The sequence below is a fragment of the Populus euphratica genome, unplaced genomic scaffold (genome assembly GCF_000495115.2).
Source record: "Populus euphratica unplaced genomic scaffold, PopEup_1.0 scaffold764.1, whole genome shotgun sequence".
Taxonomy (NCBI): Eukaryota; Viridiplantae; Streptophyta; class Magnoliopsida; order Malpighiales; family Salicaceae; genus Populus; species Populus euphratica.
Genome location: NW_011500632.1, coordinates 61,238 through 81,835, shown reverse-complemented (window position 1 = coordinate 81,835; position 20,598 = coordinate 61,238). Strand labels below are relative to the sequence as shown.

Sequence of the window (20,598 nt, the reverse complement as noted above, 5' to 3'; positions counted from 1 at the left end):
TAATGTATGATATGTGAAGCTTTTAATATTGAGGGTATGAAATACTTAATTACTTGAAACTTTGATTTTTCTTATCATAAATAAATAATATCTAATAAATATGAAGTAGTCCAATCTTATCAATTTATGTAATGTGAGTTAAAAATTATTTATAAAGGGCTAGGTTAACATAATTATCATTTTTTTTCAACTTAGTCCTTAGAAGAGTTCTTTCTATAGATATATTAGTATAGATAATATAATTTTAACTCATGAAGTAATACATCTTATTAAAAGATATTAAAAAAAATTGATTTACTTACTTTTAATATTGACTAGAGCAAGGTATATGATAGTGTTGATTAGAGATTTTTATAATAAATATTGATTGATTTTAGGTTTTCTTATAAGTTTATTTAGCTTATTAGGTTTTGTATCTCAAGTTCTTCTATGTTGATCACTTAAAAAGATTTCAAAATTCTATTTTTTTCAATTTAAATAGGGCCTTTATTAAGGTATTTCAATCTCTCCCAACTTATTTGTGATTTGTATTGAGATTTTATTACTTTTTATTAAAAACAAGGTTATAACTATCTTAAGAAAGTCTGTCTCAACCTCATAAGATGGTAAAACCATTTCTCATTTATTATCTGTTGATTGTATGATCTTTTTCTTCAATGTTGCAAAAAATACATTGTTAGTTTATTAAGAATACTTGCTATTTCAGGATTATTAGTGAATGATGATAAAACAATGATTTTTATCTCACTAAATACCTTTTATAAATATAAAAAAGAGTCATATAAAAGATTTATTTTTTTCTTTTCCTTTGAATATAGAAAGTTATTTGAGTGTTCCTCTTCATGTTAAAAAGAGTAGACAATCTCTTAAATATATTATTAAAAAGTGCATAACTGACTTGCTAGGTGGAAATCCAAACTCTTAAGTAAGCATAGACATGTACTTTAGTGAAATTAATGTTATTTGTTACTACACTTTATATTATACAATTAATATGTTTACCTTCAATAATATATGTTGATTTTAATAAGATTGTTTTCTTTAGACTTTCTTGATAAAGCAAATGCATCTACCTATTTTTTTGAGAGATAATGTGATGGGTTGGATCTTCGTGTGGTGAAGGATAATAACATTACTTTGTTGAGTAAGAAAAAAAAAAGGTTTATCTCTTTAAACTTATTCTTTTGGAAAATAATATCCTCTCTTTAGAATTGAATTGATCTTTTCATGAACTACCTCTTGGAAAATAATATTTTTTTTTTAGATTTGAATTGATCTTTTTATAAGCTACCTCTTGTGCTAAAGTGTGTAGACTTTTTCTACAGGCTTTATGTTTCTTACAACACAAGTCTCTTATTAGAATAAAAGATTTTTTTATGCTTTAATCAATAAATATATATATAAAAATAATGTACATAAAGATTAATGCTGTAAGGAGTAGGAAAAAATATGTAAAAAAAATAAGAATAATATAAGTTGTGAATAACTTCTACTTAGTCTTTTATTTTACTTTGTAACTAGAGTTATTTATAAACCTTCATCACTCTACCTTATCCCAAGGTGAGTGGTGTTGTAAATACTTTATAGGGTGTAGGATATTTGTTGTGCTTGTACAAAGAATTTGTATCTGCAAATTATGTGTGCATCAATGAAGGTGCTATTTGTGCCTGCATGGAGAATTTGTATGCTCAAAATGTGTGTATTTGTTAGTGTTGTGCTAACTCCTTAAAACTTAAATAAAAAAAGAAACATACATTGAAATGCATCCACAAAATAAATGTTGAACAACCCAAGATGATTTAAGAATGGATAGAACGGGCAAAATACTAGCCATTTGGGCATGGCCAAAATTGCTAGAGTTGTTTTTGTTTTTTAGTTAATATTTGTGCACAGTCACTTTGCACCCTCGGGAGGAAAAGAAATTGTCAAAGTGCTGCATCCTTTTGATTAAGAAAAAAGAAAGAAAGAAAAGGGAAAACCCCTAAAAAAGATAGCAATATTTAAAATTATTCTAGATCTGAAGACGGCCATCCTTTCACATTAGATCCAAACAACTCCTAACAACCACAGAGAGAACAAAAACAATAAAGATACCACCTAAAGTAATTAATCATAATTAATCACCTAGACATTAAAGCATATTAAAAAAAACCTCTTCCATCCCTTTTCCCTCTGTATTAATCATTGGTGATTAACACCCTATGGACAACAAAACAGTGTAGGTGTTCTGTGCCAGCAGAAAGCCCCACCCACCTTCCTCTCTGCAGCATGGAAATCAAGGCTTTTTGCTGCTCTCCCTCGCTCAAATCTCTTTTGAGTTGAGTTTTACTCGGACAAAAACATTGAAAATTCAATAAATAGATGACAGGCAATGCCTAGCTTGACGTTCGAGGCCCGGCATCCCCACCTCCGATCCCCTCCTGTCTTCAATGGAGTTATAGCCAGAGATTAGTGTGTCCATGCTTAATGGTGCACGCAGACTAGATTTTAATTCAAGAGATAATAATGCCAGCTTCTTGCGTCTAATATATGACAAAACCATGAACGTGCTCAAAAAAAAAAAAAAAAGTAATATTTACCATCCTGTAGTTTTTTTCTTTTTTTTTCCATAATAGGTGCTTAGTAAAACATCTAATATATAGGCTCAGCCTGATTTCTAATCCATTTCAAGGTTCACATCTCGAGTTAGACAAATTAATTTGTGGGTCAGCAAGTGTTCGTCGAGTTTTGGAATATTTTTTATAAAAAAAGTGTTGTTTTGTTCTTGCAACATTGTTTTAGTTAAAAAAAAATTAGAGTATATGTAAATAAATAAATAAATAAATAAATAAATAAATAAATTTATTTATTTATATAGGTGTTCATGTCAGCTTGCGCGCACCACGACTAATTTCATGGTCCACTTAATACTCTGTAAACCTAATAAGCATGTAAAGTACCGCAAAGTGATAGGCAAGCACATAAGAACTCGAACTCAGGAGCAGTGAAAGGAGACAAGTTCATCTGATAAAAAATGTTTTTTATTTAAAAATATAATAAAATTTATTTTTGTTTTTAAAATTAGCATATCAAAACTTTTAAAAAAAATTAAAACATTAATTTTATATTTTTTTAAATGAAACATGTTTTTAAAATACACAAAAAGACGCAGAAATTAGTGTATTCTTACATAATTGATTGATATAAAACTCGACTGGGATGAGTTTACAGCGGACGGCTACAAGATTAATCTATGTATCATACTGGGGTTGGATGTATAACTATGCTTTAAGAAATACAGTAGCCTCGAAATCATAATGTTTTCAATAATTTCTTCTTTTTTATATAGAAAAAAGGTCAAACAGACATTGCCTTTATCTTTCTTGCTTCCTCTCCACTTTCCTCCACACGCACTCTACTTTTCTCTCTGATTTTTGGAGCTCATCCACACCGCATTCTTTCTCCCTGCCACTTTTTTTTTGTTTCTCTGTTATTTTTCCATACTTCTGAATTGAGTAACCTTCAAGAACTCTTCTTATCATCATTACATGTCCTTTTAACTCCAATCTACTTTCACCTTCGCTTCTTTATATGTCCGAAAGCATAGCAACACACCTCCCTCAAGATAGATTTTTTTGTTTTGTTTTGTCAGGCAAATTAGTTTCCACTCCTCTGTAAGTTTTCTTTCTTGGTTCTTAGTTTTGACTCTAATTCTTCATCTGGGTCCTCTAAACTTTTCTGGGATTCCCTTCAGTTTCCCCTCTCTTGCTGTCAAGATAATTGCTTCTTGTTTTCTTTCCTCTCATGGAAAAAGACAAGTTGTTTATGAGCGAGGGAGCCAACACAGCAGCTCCCATTTGGAATTCTTGCAGTTTTGGAATGGAAATGCAAACCGATGAGCTGAATTGCGGTTCAGGGCAACTTGCCAATTGCTTTCTCAATCCCAACTGGGACAACTTATTGGATCAGAGCGATCCCTTTGAGTCTGCTTTGAGCTCCATTGTCTCATCTCCAGTGGCATCCAGTGCCAATGCCAGCGTTATTTCTAATGCTGGCGTTGGTGGTGACAGTGTTTTGATCAGAGAACTTATTGGAAGACTAGGAAACATTTGCAATTCCGGCGAGATGTCGCCACAATCCTACATTAACAACAATAACAACAGCACTAACACTTCTTGTTATAGTACCCCTTTGAATTCCCCTCCAAAGCTGAGTATTTCTTCACAGATGAGAGGAAACCTGCCAATTCTTGGAAACAGCTTAGTAAACCATCCAAGTTTAGCACCATTTCTTGCTGACCCTTGATTTGTAGAGAGGGCTGCTCGATATTCTTGCTTTGGAAGCAACAATCTTGGAGGCCTAAATGGACAATTCGGATTGAATGAATCGGAATTGATTAATAGGATGATGCCACGAGTAGAACCCGGTAAGCTGTCGAGAGTTTCGAGTAACAATTCAATGAAGGTCGCTGGATCGCAAGCAAATGTTCAAGAAAGCAATAAGAGCTCACCCCAGGATGGGAATTTGAATTCTGATAAGAAATTCAGTCGGTTGTCAAGACCGTCAACACCAGAGAATGGAGATTCCAGGGAGGAATCTTCATTGTCCGAGCAGATCCCGGGTGGGGAATTGAGCATGAAATCCCAGAATGATGCCAATTCCAGAAAAAGAAAATCAATTCCCAGAGGAAAAGCCAAAGAAACTCCCTCTCCCTCTGTTTCTGATGTCAAGGTAATGTACACAATTCTGTTTCTTTGTGCAGACCTCTGTTGAGATTTACTGCAGGAACTAATGATTGAGATTCATTTCTCAGGTTGCAGCTGGGAATGATGAATCGTGCGCCAAAAAAAGCAAATCAGAGGAAACTTATGGAAGTGACAAGGATTCAGCAAAGGCCATGGAAGAAGAAAATGGAAATCAGAAACAGAAAAAGAACAATTCAAACCCGCCAGAGCCACCAAAGGACTATATCCATGTCAGAGCCAGAAGGGGTCAGGCTACAGATAGCCACAGTCTTGCTGAAAGAGTACGGATTCATTAAACTTTGTTCTGTCATCTGTTTTTCGGACACTGATAGATTTGTATTAACATGTCCTTGAATTTTTTGCCCTTCTTGAATGGCCAGGTTAGGAGAGAAAAAATCAGCGAAAGAATGAAGTTTCTTCAGGATCTTGTTCCTGGATGCAATAAGGTGTTTATAACATGCTAAATTTGGGGGGTTTTATTTATTTATTGTAAAGCACTTTTCCCGCAATTAAATTATAGAAAAAAGATGGGGTGAATTCTTCTAAATTTTGGCTTGAATGTTGTTGATTTGCAGGTTACTGGGAAAGCAGTGATGCTTGATGAGATTATAAACTATGTGCAGTCATTGCAGCGCCAGGTTGAGGTAATATTCAAGTCTGCATAATTCCCTCCTTAAATTTAATGTTTACTTGGTTAATTTCTGATTGGATTTTATCACTTGCTGATGCTATTTGCAGTTTCTGTCAATGAAGTTGGCAACTGTGAACCCGAAGATGGAAATTAACATGGAAACTTTCTTGTCCAAGGAGGTAAGCTGATCTTTCAACCTGTTCTGTGTCAGTGACAACCAGTCTGAACTTTCATGTCTAATGATAACTGCATTCAATTCATGTTGCAGATTTTCCAATCCCGTGGATCCATGCCTCATGGTCTTTATCCATTAGATTCCTCGACGCCGGCATTCCCTTACGGTTACCAATCCCAGCAAGGGTTAGCCCTACAAGATGGCATGTCCAGGAATGCAGAATCCCAGTTCTCTATGAACCCACTAAATGCTGCCTTGCGGCGAAGCTCGAGCATGCAGTTGCCTGCCCTTGATGGCTTTGCTGATGCTTCTCATCAGGTAATCCATAAGGAAACATTGCTGATAATCCCCATGCATTTTGGATGGTCTACACCTGCATGTTCTCATCACAGCTAGAATTTTATTCTTCAGGCCTCAGCAATGTGGCAAGATGATCTTCAAAGTGTTGTGCAGATGGGATATGGTCAGAATCAGCAGCAGGACTTTCAAGGTAAGCAGAATTTCAAGAAAAGTCTGGTTAAGTATCAAGTTTTGGTAGCTTCATAGTCCAAAAAACTGAAACCCATAAATTGTATGATGCAGGCTCGGTGCCACCAACTCAGATGAAAATTGAGCTATCATTTAACCAATAAACAGTCATTGATTCCACTGAGGCTCCCCTCCCCAGAGAGAGAGGCCTGCCTCAGAATGTACAGCCAGGTTCCAGTTTGCAACATCACTCTTTAGCAAGGAGAAAGACAACTTACTCATCATCTATATATTTACATATATATGTGTTTTTTCAGTGATTTAAGCAACTGATTCTTTGTAGAGTTCTTATATAGAACTCCTTACAATGTAAAATCTAGAACTAATTGCAGTCCTTTGTGCTATCCAACTATTTATTCTACAATATAGCCTATAATTACATTTAATGTGTAACAAATTCAGGTGTGTTGGAGGTTTCAGAGGTTTTTTTTTTTTTCTTTGTAAGCTTTTATTTTCTTCTCCAACTTTGTGTATTATACCTTACCATTGAGAAATATTATCAAATATTCATTCAGTTGGCACAAACTCCCACCAAGCCTTGCCTCGCTTGGTAGGTGGGATCTGAATCCGGCTCGGGATAGGTTTTTTAAAGATTTGGAGGAGTTTTCGATCCAATCCAAACCCTTTTAACTTCTTAAAAAAAATTATTTTTTTCAAGACCATGTTGTTGTTTTTATATTGACTATTCATTTCTTCTTTAATAATACTTCTTCTCAACCTACTATAGGTAATATATATCTCACATGTTTGAACTTTGAAGAGTTAATTATAGCTTAGTGTTTAACAAAATTAATCAATTAGTTCTTTATGGTTTCAAAAATTATTATTATTTAATCTTTATATTTTAATATTTGTTAACAAATCAGTCCTTTTGTCAATTTCATTTTATTCTAAAAAATTATTATTTATTCCCTATGTTTTAATATTATAAGGACTAATCATTCTCTCATTAAACTACAAGCACTAGTTTATAATTATCTCATATTTGAAGTAGTTGCAGGACTCCCAAATTTAGATAATTTTTTTCTCAATTTTCTCATCAACCAAACAAAAATAGCTTAGGTTATTAAAACCAGTTAAATTAGATTAAATTCGGTTAAAAATTCATCAATTTTTTTTTTAAAAATTAAAATAATACTGTTTTGATTTAAAATGAATAAATTAAACTATCTTATTAATGATTTAGACCTCATTCCATGTCAATTGGGGACATTATGTTTAATAACCATGCTTAAAACAGTATAAAGATAAGAAACTTGTATGACATTGCTTTCAGATTTAGCTGGAAAAATATTCGATGGGTGGGATCTGGTCCTGCTAGGAGATGATGAAATTATTATTATTACAAAATTGCGTAACTTAAGGGGAGATATATATATATATATTTTTTTATTATTCTTACTTGTTTAAGTGGCTGTTAAGTGGGGACAAATGGTCTCTTAAGTCCAAATTGATGATTAAGATTGATTTTAATTTTGTTAGCTAGAATCCAATGTCATTTTGGATTTCACTGTGCATCAAATTGATAGAAATCTTTATAGTAATAATAAATAATGTATAACAATAGATTGTGTTGTACACAAATGTTATTTTTAGTATTGTACGTATAAATATATTTTATGAACTATTTAATGTATTTAATAAAAAAAACCATATGTACGGAAGCATAAGAAATTAAGGTAACTTTGCCTGTTTTAGCACTGTTTTTTAAAAGCGTTTTTAAAAAAAGTTAATTTTTTTTTATTTTAAATTAATATATTTTTGATATTTTAAAACCATTTTAATGTACTGAACTCAAAAATAATTTTTAAAAAATAAAAAATATTATTAATATATTTTTCATAATAAAAAATATTTTAAAAAACAATATCTATACTTTTAAATACACTAAAATAGAAAATATGTTGTACTAGTTCATAGATTTAATAAATTCTAAAGGTCAAATAATTGAATGTTGATGACCTCCAAAACTATTTTTGAATAATAAGCTAAACCAACCAAACTAATAAAATCTAAATTGAATAAATATTTTAAACCAAATTTAAAATTGAATATAAAAATAACAAGAAAATAATTGAATATTTTGCATGTCATTTTCTTTCTTTTATGGCAAAATGATCTTAGCTGATTTGAGCATTAATTTACACAATAGAAAGATTAAATGCAAAGCTGAGTGTGCTTTGACGGGCAATGTTTTAGAACTAATAATTATTATTTGGGTTTGTTTTTTAAGAATAATTATAAGAGAAAACTGTATACCTTTTTTAAATGCGAATATATTATATCCATAATCAATTGACTCCTAAATCTTTCGATTTTATTGATCTTGCCTCAAAACATAATCAATATTAGACAATATCACCCCTTCAAATATAATATACTAGGGGCTAAATTGTCAAAAAAAAAAAGGATTTAGATACCCATATATGTGGAAACCCAAAGAAAAAATGAGCTGAAATTACTATTGATGGAGAGAAACCATTAGACTAAAATTACTTCTGTAGAGAAAAATTCTAATAACAAGTAAATTTGTGATTTTGTTGCTAGTAAGAGTATTGTTATATAACACTATAAATTATATTTTGAAATTTTATATAAAAGTTTAAGTTATTAGATTGAATTAATTTTTTATTATAGTATCAGACTCTTAATAATTAATCGGTCATAAGTTTAAATCTTATTATTTTTATTTATTTAATAAAAATTAATTACAAAATAATATGGATGTATGGAGGTTTTAAACTCATAAAACTTTTATTTTAAAAAATATATTAAAGAATAATATAAATTATATTCTGAAATTTTACTAACCACTTAAATTATTGTAGTTCTTTTACAAGCGTTTTATAATTTTAAAATTTAAATTTTAAAATTTAACTCAATGGAGAGCAAAAAATCAAAAAAATATAAGTTGAGGGGCAAATTAAAATTAATTTAAAATTTTAAAACAATTAATGAATTTCTTATTAAATTTTTATTAATATTCATCAACCTAAATTATCTTGATCTTCATCGGTCTAGACCTTAAATCAATGAGGTGCCGCATCCACATATCAAGCCGGTGATAGGCTGACTAGGGTTATGGTTTCTTCTTCTCCATCGCAACCAGCAAGGAAGATTGTGGAAAAAGCAGTTCGTTCATATCATCAGCCAGGATTTTAGGTATCACTTGGATGGTGATGTCCAAGCGAACCATCTGTTGAAATCTCATTGGGCGTAACAAAAATTGATGGTAAGCATGGAGTAAATGGATGCAATTTTTTTCTCGAGTCAGAGCAAATCAAATCATGTAGTTAGAGCCCTTTTGACAAAAACTCACTAACTGGAAACTGAATTTGTGTTCCAATTTCAAATGAAATAATGGAAGAGATTGAAAGATTTTTACCAAATGATTTTCAATCAATCACACAGGGCACCAAGTGTATCCTCATTGATTTAGCAGGAATCTCTAATCTAAAAACAGCACATCGCAACCTAATTCTTTCTATTTCACTTTGATTTTTTTGTGTAGTTTGTTTTTAATTTTATTATTTGATATCTGATAGATAACAAATGGATCTTCTTATGTGGTTCTGAATTTTTTTTGTTAAATTATTATGGTTTAAATAAATATTCAAATAATTAATTAGTGTTTTACTATTTGAGGGTTTAGTTTTGTTATTGTATAATTAAATAAAAAAAAATTCAAAAAACTATTAATTTTGGTTAAGTATATTATCTGAATTAGTATTTAACAAGTTAAATTAAATTTATTTTCTGATTTAGATGCTATAATCTTTTAATTTTTCATGTATTTTTGAACCACATATAAAAAATAAATAAAAAGAAAAAGATAAATTAACATAAAAAAATTGTGTGGTTTATAAGAAGTTCAAGGAAACTCCAAGAAACAACAAGGCTAAAAGCAATAAAAAATTAACAATATCATTTAAAAATAATAATTTTTTATTTTTAAAAAATTAATTTTATATCAACAAATTAAAATAATTTAAAAACGTATAAAAATAATAAATTTTACCAAAATATTCAAACAGACTTCCCAGGCACCAACCCCCTTTACAGAAGTGAAATGTGAAGAAGCTTCTTCACACAAGTGAAGCTTACCGTCGTTGTCTCAACTTTTAGTAAAAAAGGAGTCGGGTTCTTGTTAACGTCACTCCATATTTTCTTTCAGCTATGACGACACAGTAAAAAGTTGAATCAAATCTTTACTGCATGCACCTCAGAGACGCATCAAGATGTACCTTCCAACGAGTAAATTTGGTGCTGTGGGGCCCTAGTTAGGACGTCTGATTGATGGAATGTGTCTCTCTTTGTGGGGTTTGCTACTATTAATGATCATTGCAAGGGCCCCCCTTTACCAGGCTGTCAATCTACAATCATAGGTTTTTATTGTAACTCAGATTGTTTTTTATTTTAAAAATAATTTAAGAATTTTTTATTCTTTTCATTATAAATTAAGTTTTTTATATTCTATATATTTATAAAAACAACACTTTAGAAACAATAATTACTATTTTCTTATAAATCCATCGGTATCAAACCCTTCTCGATTGATTGTTCTATCAGCTGATTTACTTATTCTAGACCTATCTGAGTTTTGTCAAACTAATTTAAAAAATATTTAGAAACATGGTTGTATTTGTATTTTTAAAAATTTTATTTTTTTATTAAAAATTATTTTTTATATTTTAAATTATTTTAATATATTGATTTTAAAACTATTTTTAAAAATTTAAAAATATTATTTTAATATAAAATTTTGAAAAACAGCACAATTACATTTTTAAACAAATACTTAAATACTAATTTAAGCTAAGTAAGAGGAATTTGATAGTTAACTAGGCTAAAATCAAACTATGATTTTGTCCAAATCGATATTGTTTCATTTAAAAAGAGATCATTGTTGTTTATCTTCCTCTCTCTTTTTGTTTGCCATTCACCTAGCTTTGTACATATTTAAAAGTGTAATTATAATTATTTTTTAAAATATTTTTTATTTATAAAAATATATTGGCATAATAATTTTTTTATTTTTAAAATTAATATATCAAAATAATCTAAAAATATAAAAAAAATATTAATTTAAAATAAAAAAAATCATTTTTTTTAAAAAAATATTTTTAAAATGTGAAACAAAAATAATGAACTTTAACTTCGGTTGGTAACCTTTGATGGAGGAGGGGAGGTGGAAAACAGAGGCCATCGAGCAGTATCATTTCGTTTCACCAAACATAACCATAAAAGCTCGTTTAATTACCTAACAGCTCCGAGAGATTTCTATTTTTTTCTTTAATGGCCAGTGTTGTTACGTAGATGTCACCTTCTAATCCATCTCCCCCTCCAGGCTGTAATGAGTGGCTAGGCTCGGCAAGTTTCTAATCTTCTTAAAAGGAACATGAATCCGAACACTACTTGTTTCATATGCAGCCATGGGGAGATTCATGTCAGAGAGGACAAGGCCACAAGCTTCTTGTTTTATGGTCTCCATGGCATGATAGACTCCTCCCTCCTCCCTCTAATACCATGAGGGCTGCTGCCAAAATACCTGTGGACATCTGTGTTTTTCGACAACTTCTCTTGAAGATTGCCTCCTATCCTTTTGACATCATCCAAACCAAACAAACAAATGATCTATGAGCTTGACTACATCTTTTTAGTTCCTTCAGATCTTTTTTGCACAGGCCCCAGTGTCCAGGCAACAGGGGCCCCACCATATCCATTACACCAAAACGTCCGAAAGTCCCATTTGTGTACAAAATAACAGTCTCCTTCCTTTCTTTCAATTCAACCCCACGTTTATGGGCAAGCAAGTTATTCCCACATAGCACGGCGTGTGTCCATGCGAGTCTCACGCATCGACGTTGGTCTATATTGACGCAACATGGAGGAGGGGGCAAGATAAACGTCCATGCGCGTAAACCATATTGACACAACATGGAGAGCAAAGATTTAATTTCAATACGCAACAACTAATTCAGAGATACACGCGCACACACATACGTGTGTGAGTATATACATGTACGTATAAACATGTGCCTACGTGTGAATAAAATAGTGGGTACATATCAATATGCAAGTAGGTGTGAATAAAAGAATATATTCTTCATTCATTCGACTGTTATGAACTGCAAGAGTCTGAATGGAATACAAGGCCCAACAAGAGAGCAAAGAGGTTGGCCCTAACAAATGGGGTGTGTGCGCGTTATAAAATGGCAAAAACTAGCGCTACAAGCTATGTAATAAATCACACGGGAGTTAGTAAAACGTACCACTTTCTATATGTTGCATCGATCATAACCAGAGAACCATGCTGAGGGTTCCGCGAGTTTTGACAATTCACCTTCACCGTCTTCCACGTTATAAAACGGCTCAAACTCCTCTCTCCATCGTTCATCACCTTCGCTAAGAGGCTCGCCTGCATCATACTTTGGCATATCACAATGTCTTGCTTCTTTGGGCAAACGAGACTCTGCCACGAGCTCCTTTCATTGTGAGCGGGTCGTCTTGCTTCTTTCGGCAAACGAGACTCTGCCACGAGCTCCTTTAGAGAACTAACCTCGTCTTCATGTTTTCTCTTCAACTTACTAATATGTTTATTCGCCTTTACAGCTTCTTGCTCTGCCTCCATAGCTCGCCTCTGCCAGGAAATTTCTAGTTAAAGAGTGATGTTGAATAATTGCTAAGAACTATAATCGAATTTCATAATTTCTGGTAGAAACTCTATCCTGTCAAAAATGAGGGTTTTAAATTGGTACATGCAAACTATAACACAGGACACCCTCATCTTATCTTGCACATTATTCAGCATTGATCAACAAATTCGAAACGGACCATATCTAGCACATTAATATTCGCGGTACTGAGCAGCATTAATCAAAATATACCATGCTTCCCTTATAGGCTTCATGAAGCTTTTTCTCTATCTAGCTGCGTGACATGCACAGGTGTTGACAAACCCAATATTGATAAGTTGATTGCAAAGGAAGCTAATGTAAAACTGTTTTCATATTATGCGATAAATTCACAATGTTGAAGATACAATGATATGAGATTTGCATTCGAGCTCCAAAAGAAAACCAAGATTAAGTAAATGAATATACTGAAAAAGTAATTGCACAATGCAATAGAGTAGATGGTACTTGAGTGGGCAAAATGAACTGATTTACCTGATGATCACCATTAATTCGAGAGGTTTGCATGCAACATTTCTGGTGTTTGGGGCATTTTGAATGTGAAATTTCACTTTATCTTAAAACAGTTTGACTTGTCATTTAGCAAAACAGCAATTGGAATTGCTTGACTATGTAAGACACGTTATGTAGAAGTGATAAGCCCAGAAAAGGTAATAAGACTATTTGAAGGGCCTTCCTTTACTTGTTTCCTGAGCACGTGAAATGAAACTTTCAGACTAAAAGATGCATATCATGGCACGTTAAGAAAAATGATCTTAACAAAGAACACACTATTACTTGTTTCCTGAACACGTGAAATGAAACTTTCAGACTAAAAGATGCATATCATGGAACGATAAGAAAAATGATCTTAACAAAGAACACACTATTACTTGTTTCCTGAACACGTGAAATGAAACTTTCAGACTAAAAGATGCATATCATGGAACGTTAAGAAAAATGATCTTAACAAAGAACACACTAGGGTATCATGATTTGGCACTGACCTCGGCAACAACAGCAGCTTCTTCTGCTTCTTTCAACCTCGCAAGCAATTCACCCGCTGCTTGTACAGCTTCAGCAGTGTCCCTCAGTTGAGCCTGAAGTCCCCTGCTTTCATCTCTAAAGTATCGCCTCTCCTTTTCTCTTTCAGCTTTCAATGCAGAAATTTCAGCAGCAAGTGCATTTATGAACTTGGATTCAGCACCCCTAACTCCAGCTTTAGAAGCTGCTTTCTTGACATCATTTATTCCTTCTTGAATCTGCCTGTGCCTTGCAAGTAATTGAATATGCTTTTCCTCAAGATCCGCATACTGTTCAAGCATGCGTGCATGTCCCTCCATGGCCATTTGCATTGCTTCCTTCAGCTCTTCAGCACATCTCTTCTCTGTACCCAATTCCTGCTTCAATTTTTCAGCTAACGCCCTGCTAGCATCAAGTTCAGCTCTCAATTCTTCAGCAAGAGAAATCCACTTGCTCTCAGCATCCATCCAGCGTGTTCTCTCCATTTCAAGCTTCTCCTCCGGACTCTCCTCAGAAGATTCCTGGATTGTGTTAAGAAGGGGAGCCAAACTGGGCTCACACGAGTAGGTCAATTTCAGCAGTGAATTCCTTTTTAGAGCAGATGGGGATGAAGAGTCAGTATAGTACTGTAACTGGCTTCTTAAATCTTGAATCTCTTCCAACAAGACTTCCCTTTCACCCAAATTACAGAAGTTTCGATACTGTTCTAGCTCATCCTGTACTCTTTTCAGCTCAATATTCATCTTTGAAACTTCGGGATGATTCTCATATTTCTCCTTCAAAAGCTGTAGATATAAAATTAGATATTTATTAAAACTAATAAGCACATATGAAAATCTGAGTAAAACAGCCATACCTTGTGCTCGTGCATGAGTGCTGCAAACTCTTCCTCCATGAAATCCTTAGTAGATAAAACACCATCCATGAGGCTCTCAAGCCGAAGAATTTTATCTTCCCTTGTCTGCCCTATTATGGAATTGCATTCCCTCTCATGCTTGTATTGTTGAACCTGTAAACAATGACCAAGAAATCATTTCGACAGTAAGAAAATAACAAACTACATTGCTGTTGTCCAAAGTGGTAACCTACCAGACGGTTGAGCTGTGTTATCTCATAAGCTTGCTTGGCACAAAACTCTTCCAGGGCCATTTCTCTCCTGATTGCTCCTGCCAAAACCTTCTCCACTGCCTGTGTGTTGACAAAATAATAAAACATGATGCAGTTGGTGCGCATAAATAGGGAAGCACAACCATTAAAACCAAAGCATCAAGATGAAGCCACCATACGTACTTTAGGAACTTGCATTTTGGGTTTGTCAATAGACTCCGAGCCAACAATGGGTACTAGCTGTAGGTTTGAGCTGTCATCGACATCTTTCACCTCTAGCTGCGTTTTGGTCTTGCAATTCGCACACAAGAATACTCTTTCTGATATCTCATCATCTTGAGGAAAAGTTTGCACACCCACATCAACAAGCGGAAGCAGGTTAGATTCTGCAGGTTTACAGGCAAACCTGAATGACAATTGCCTAAATACAGAACTCTTGCGATGACTATCAATAATTTCCATGCCACGGTGAAGGCTCGCCGCTAAATGTTCAGTTGGTGCAAGACAACTCTTACTGGTTTGAGCAGTTAGAGCAGCAGAAGAGTTGGATTTTGCAAAAGAAATACATATGTTCTCTGGTCCTGGCTTGCTTTCATCTTTGGAATCTTTCTGGGAAGCAGTTAACGTTGATGAAGTCCGCAAACTTTTCCTGCTGCTGCTGATTCTAGGCGAAACACTTGGAGTTGGAGATTTAAGAACAGGAGAAACTTCAGAAGGAACTATACTGAGGCTAGAAGGAGACACGCAATTCACTGTCTCATTTTGAGAACCATTGGGTTCACCTGTGGCAGAAATGCCAGCGGAATTTCCATTTTCAGAACCAGAATTAGTGCATGAGGGCCCAAACACCACCATTTCATTTGGTGATTCTTCTGTTATCAATTTACTCGCAGAGGAACTAAGAAACCTTTTCTCCTCAACTGGCTCCTCACAGGATTCTGCATCAGTTGTGTCAATAAGTAAATCAACTGAACTTTCTAGTATATGTAAGAGTGAAACTCTCATTTAAAGATGTAAATTCATGACAAATAGTAGCATCAACGTTAAAAAAACCTGAAGTGTTTCTAGCAGGTTTAGCACAACTCGAAATCAGAATTTCATGATTCTCAGCTTGTACAGATATTGCTTCTTCCATGTCAACATCTGTATCCTCAGTCCCTTGTTCGATGATAGATCTACCTTCATCAACATAATTCTCATCTGCAGAGCCTGCTGGTCCCAGGCCTACTTGAATGCAGAGTTTTTCAACAGCTTCCTCATCAATTTCCATCATCTCATCACCATCTTCATCTACTTGAGGTAATCGAGGAAGTGGATGGATAAGGCTTTTCAATATATTCAAACTTTTACGGGGATCCCAACCTGTTGGATTGTTGCTATTTGCTTTCACTCGGTGCAATTCATCCTGTTGCATTTATCCAGAGTCATGTATTTGCTTAACTTCTCATCTATTAAAACAGGAATATTAATAATTGAGAACAAGAGTCTACCCTTAGCTGCCGTATTACTTCACGCAAGTGATTCACATCATCCTCCACCTCTTCATTAACAATGGCCTTATTCTTGATTGCCTTAGCACGCTGTGCAAATCGCAATGTACTGAAAGTTTCACTCTTACAACTGCATTTTTGATTCACATGAACTTCCATTATGAGAGCGAAGAAGAAAAGAGTGCTTTAAGCCAGCAGTGTCTGCATTGTTTACCTTTGTGCTGGAGAAATAGCACACACCATTGCTAGTTTGGCATTGCCACCAAGTGATTCCTGTAATAAAAAGGTCAACCTGGAGTCTCGGTAAGGTATATGCCTTTGCTTTCCTGTTTGAGAAATCTCAGCAAGAATGTTTATCAAGTTCCTGCAAATATAATAATTCATCACAATGGGAGGAAATGTCTCTCTTGATGCATGGTTAGATGAACAAGTTCATTAGAAATTGCATCTTTGAAGCAGCTCAAACTCATTTTCGAAAATACATCATAGAACAGATTGTAAGAACAGAAGGCAAGCAAAAATTTTATCATCTATGTTGGACTTCATAAGTGCATGAGATGATTCTACCATGAACTTGACTCTATGACGGGCTCCTTCCTGCATCTATCATTCCTGAACTCAAATCATTCCTGCATCTATCATTCCTGAACTCAAACATTCTCATATTTAAGTACTCTGCATTTAGCTCTTAACTTTTAATAGCAAATCAGGGGGAGAAAGAAGAAGAAGAAGAAGCTCTTAAAACTTCTACCTCCAGACCATCCTACATTATTCTTTTAATTCTACAATGCACTTCCTTTTGTTTTATAAACAAATAAAAATCCAGGCTGAGGTTTCGACAAAGCAAATTTTCATTTTCATTAATTTCTCAAAATGAAGGGTGTACAATGAGAGAAAAGGCTTCTAATGCTAACTATTTTCATCCCAATTTAAATGGCATTTTGCACTTAGTCAATTTAATCATTTGCTTCAAATAAACTATCACAATTTCAGAATTTCTAAAATTCATAGAACTGGGGAGGATAGACTTTAAACCAAACCAAATGACACCTCCTTTCTTTTAGTCACATTACTAAATCCTCATGTTGATGTGCTCTGGTTCATTTGGATGATCCATGATCCATAGTTCTACAATGGCATTACGTTCAGCTTTTTCTTGAACGTTCATATGTACCAATAAGATCTCATTTATTTTATTGAGCTCATTCTTTATCATGCACCAAAACTTTTTCCATATGTAAAAGCTCTCCCATCATATGTATATGCTTGACATGCTAGCATAACAACAAGTAATTGAAGAGAGTTGATTTTGCCTTTTTTGTAGGTAAATTAACTTCAGACAACTGTTCAGAGGCAGTATATGCACGTATAATTACAATTCAAAGTTGCAGTACTATATTAAGAGCTCAGTCAAGTGCCAGATTATTTTATGTTTTACTTTTCAGGTAAAGTCAATATCATAAATGTTGTAAAATCAGAACTGAATAAAAATTAGAAGATTTATTTTTTTGACAACAATGTTATTTACTGTAGCTACACTGATTTTACAACAACTTGAAACTTGGCAAAAAAAAAAAAAAAAAGAATGAAATTGATAGCTAAGATATGACCATACCCGAGCTGTGACAGAGATCGGTTAATATTCCCTGCTTCCCTCAACCGTTCCCCTGCAGTGCCAGTTAACTTCTGTCTCTCTGATCCAGCTAGATCAACAAGATTTATTCTGCTTGTTTTCAAGCTGCTCATTCCATCTGCCATGCTCTATAAGATAACATTTTACTTTAGAATCCCTCTGGCAGAAAATGTAAGACAAAATCAACAAAGAAGAAACATGTTCAATAATTTACAAATTTTTGTTCATGTTGCTACTTTCTGTTCTAATTGCTATATTCATGAGCAAATATTGTAACCAGACTTCACAATATCCCAACTTGCTTAGCTGGAAAATCTTTTTCGGAGGAAAAATGAAGTTCAAATCCCACCAACAGAATCAGAACCTCTACCAGAAAGGAAAAAACCAAGAAAAAGAATAGAAGTCTGACAACATACTTAATTCCATAGGATGAAAATAAATAGCATAGATGCATACATGAGTAGTGAAAGTACTACCTTGCAACGAGATTCAACAACACAGGTGAAAACACTATGTGAACGGGAACTCTCTGCATTTATGCTGGTTGCGCCGGTCCTCCTGTTGGATAGTCCCTGCATTTTTTATTTCACAGCCATAAACACAATGCTAGAGTTCATTTTGAAAATTAAAATTTCAAACTAGGAAGAAGTTAAGGAAAATAAAAATGAAACAAGAATATGAGGTAATTCCATCCTTAAATGTAAGACTGAAAGCAGGTGATTAAGGTAAATAACAAACAGAGACTGAAGTAAGAGTGTGTATCCTGCTTCAAGGGATATGAAACACAAAATTAATAGTTGATATTGACGGCTAGTCTTGCATGTGCAGTGTAGGAGCAACTCCATCAACAGTCTACCTCCAGATTCCTTCTTAGAATGATAAAGCGAACTGAAAACCCAAATTCATTTTTAATACAAACATTTTTTACTGAACTTCAGCTATTTTCTGATCTTTATTACTCCCTTTTAATATTGTTTCTCCACAAATGCAGAGTTCCCTGCATAAGAATGCAACAATAATGGAACTACATTCTGAAACTTTTAAAAGCCTCTTACACGAGATTTGGAAATTACATGTAGTCTATTGATTTCAATTATTTTTCACTTTTCCATTTTTCACCCTGGGATATGATTTTAAAGGTGAAGATGGTTTGCACCCTCCTAGAAAGAGTTGAAAAAATGAACCAGGTTTGGAACGTGAAAACCACCATGCAACAACATTCTGAAACTTTTAAAGCCACATACACAAGATTTTGAAATTATATGTAGTCTATAAATTTCAATCATTTTTCACTTCTGTCTTTCACCTTAGGATATAATTTAAAAGGTGAAGATGGTTTTCACCCTCCTAGAAAGAGTTGAAAAAATGAACCAGGTTTGGAACGTGAAAACCACCATGCAACAACATTCTGAAACTTTTAAAGCCACATACACAAGATTTTGAAATTATATGTAGTCTATAGATTTCAATCATTTTTCACTTCTGTCTTTCACCTTAGGATATAATTTAAAAGATGAAGATGGTTTTCACCCTCCGAGAAAGAGTTGAAAAATTGAACCAAGTTTGGAACGTGAAAAACAACCATGCAACAACATTCTGAAACTTTTTAAGTCTTGTACACAAGAATTTGAAATTACATGATATAGTCTATAGATTTCAATCATTTTTCACTTTTCTATTTTTCACCCTAGGATATAATTTAAAAGGTGAAGATGGTTTTCACCTGTTAGAGAATAATATAAATCATATCTTGGGACCTCATTTAACAGCTTAAGCTTTTAGGTGAGATGGTTCTTTGATATGGTATCAGAGCCTTGATGACCAAGCAGTCACAAGTTTGAAATCTCACCATTCTCATTTATTTGATAAAAATTAAGCATAAGGTAATGTAGACCTGTGCAAGTTTCAAGCCCAAAGGGCTTTTACTTGAGAGGGTGTGTTAGAGAATAATATAAATTATATCTTGGGACCTTACCTAACAGCTTAAGCTTTTAGGTGAGATGATTCTTTGACATCACCCTCCTAGAAAGAGTTGAAAAATTGAACTAGGTTTGGAAAGTGAAAAACAACCATACTTAAACCATTTCGTTCCATCTTTTATGCCCTAGAGTAGAAGGAACGCAAGAGTTGTCCTTGCTCCAGCCATATTTTCATCTCTTTCCAGGAAATCAAAAGAAATCATAAGAGTTCATTGCTGGTCAAGAAACACTCTAAAGAGAAACAAATTGAGGAAAAGCATCAGCGAAAAGACCCCCTACCATTTACAACCTAAACTACCAACAAATCTTCCGTTTGCTATAGTGTAAAATGAGGTCAACCTCAACATGTTTTCTATTTTTCACCCTAGGATATAATTTAAAAGGTGAAGATGGTTTTCACCTGTTAGAGAATAATATAAATCATATCTTGGGACCTCATTTAACAGCTTAAGCTTTTAGGTGAGATGGTTCTTTGATATGGTATCAGAGCCTTGATGACCAAGCAGTCACAAGTTTGAAATCTCACCATTCTCATTTATTTGATAAAAATTAAGCATAAGGTAATGTAGACCTGTGCAAGTTTCAAACCCAAGGAGCTTTTACTTGAGGGGGTGTGTTAGAGAATAATATAAAT

The 20,598-nt window shown here is 33.6% G+C and overlaps 1 protein-coding gene and 1 pseudogene across 2 annotated transcripts in view; one reads left to right on the top strand and one right to left on the bottom strand.

Annotated features, from left to right (window-relative positions):
* The first annotated feature begins 3,389 nt into the window (after nucleotides 1-3,389).
* On the top strand, nucleotides 3,390-6,455 carry LOC105115786 (transcription factor bHLH77-like; annotated as a pseudogene).
* A 5,677-nt stretch (nucleotides 6,456-12,132) lies between these two features.
* The window catches only part of LOC105115785 (kinesin-like protein KIN12B), an 11,020-nt gene continuing 2,554 nt past the window's right edge, over nucleotides 12,133-20,598 (bottom strand). For both annotated transcript variants that reach the window (XM_011012803.1, XM_011012804.1), the window contains exons 8-18: nucleotides 18,462-18,557; nucleotides 17,968-18,113; nucleotides 16,567-16,716; nucleotides 16,353-16,482; nucleotides 15,916-16,267; nucleotides 15,046-15,800; nucleotides 14,845-14,943; nucleotides 14,612-14,764; nucleotides 13,740-14,540; nucleotides 12,548-12,698; nucleotides 12,133-12,503 (exon numbers count right to left, since the gene is read on the bottom strand). In XM_011012803.1, coding sequence (XP_011011105.1) covers nucleotides 12,337-12,503; nucleotides 12,548-12,698; nucleotides 13,740-14,540; nucleotides 14,612-14,764; nucleotides 14,845-14,943; nucleotides 15,046-15,800; nucleotides 15,916-16,267; nucleotides 16,353-16,482; nucleotides 16,567-16,716; nucleotides 17,968-18,113; nucleotides 18,462-18,557 — 3,000 coding nt within the window. In that variant the 3' untranslated portion in view covers nucleotides 12,133-12,336. The remainder of the gene's footprint in view (nucleotides 12,504-12,547; nucleotides 12,699-13,739; nucleotides 14,541-14,611; nucleotides 14,765-14,844; nucleotides 14,944-15,045; nucleotides 15,801-15,915; nucleotides 16,268-16,352; nucleotides 16,483-16,566; nucleotides 16,717-17,967; nucleotides 18,114-18,461; nucleotides 18,558-20,598) is intronic.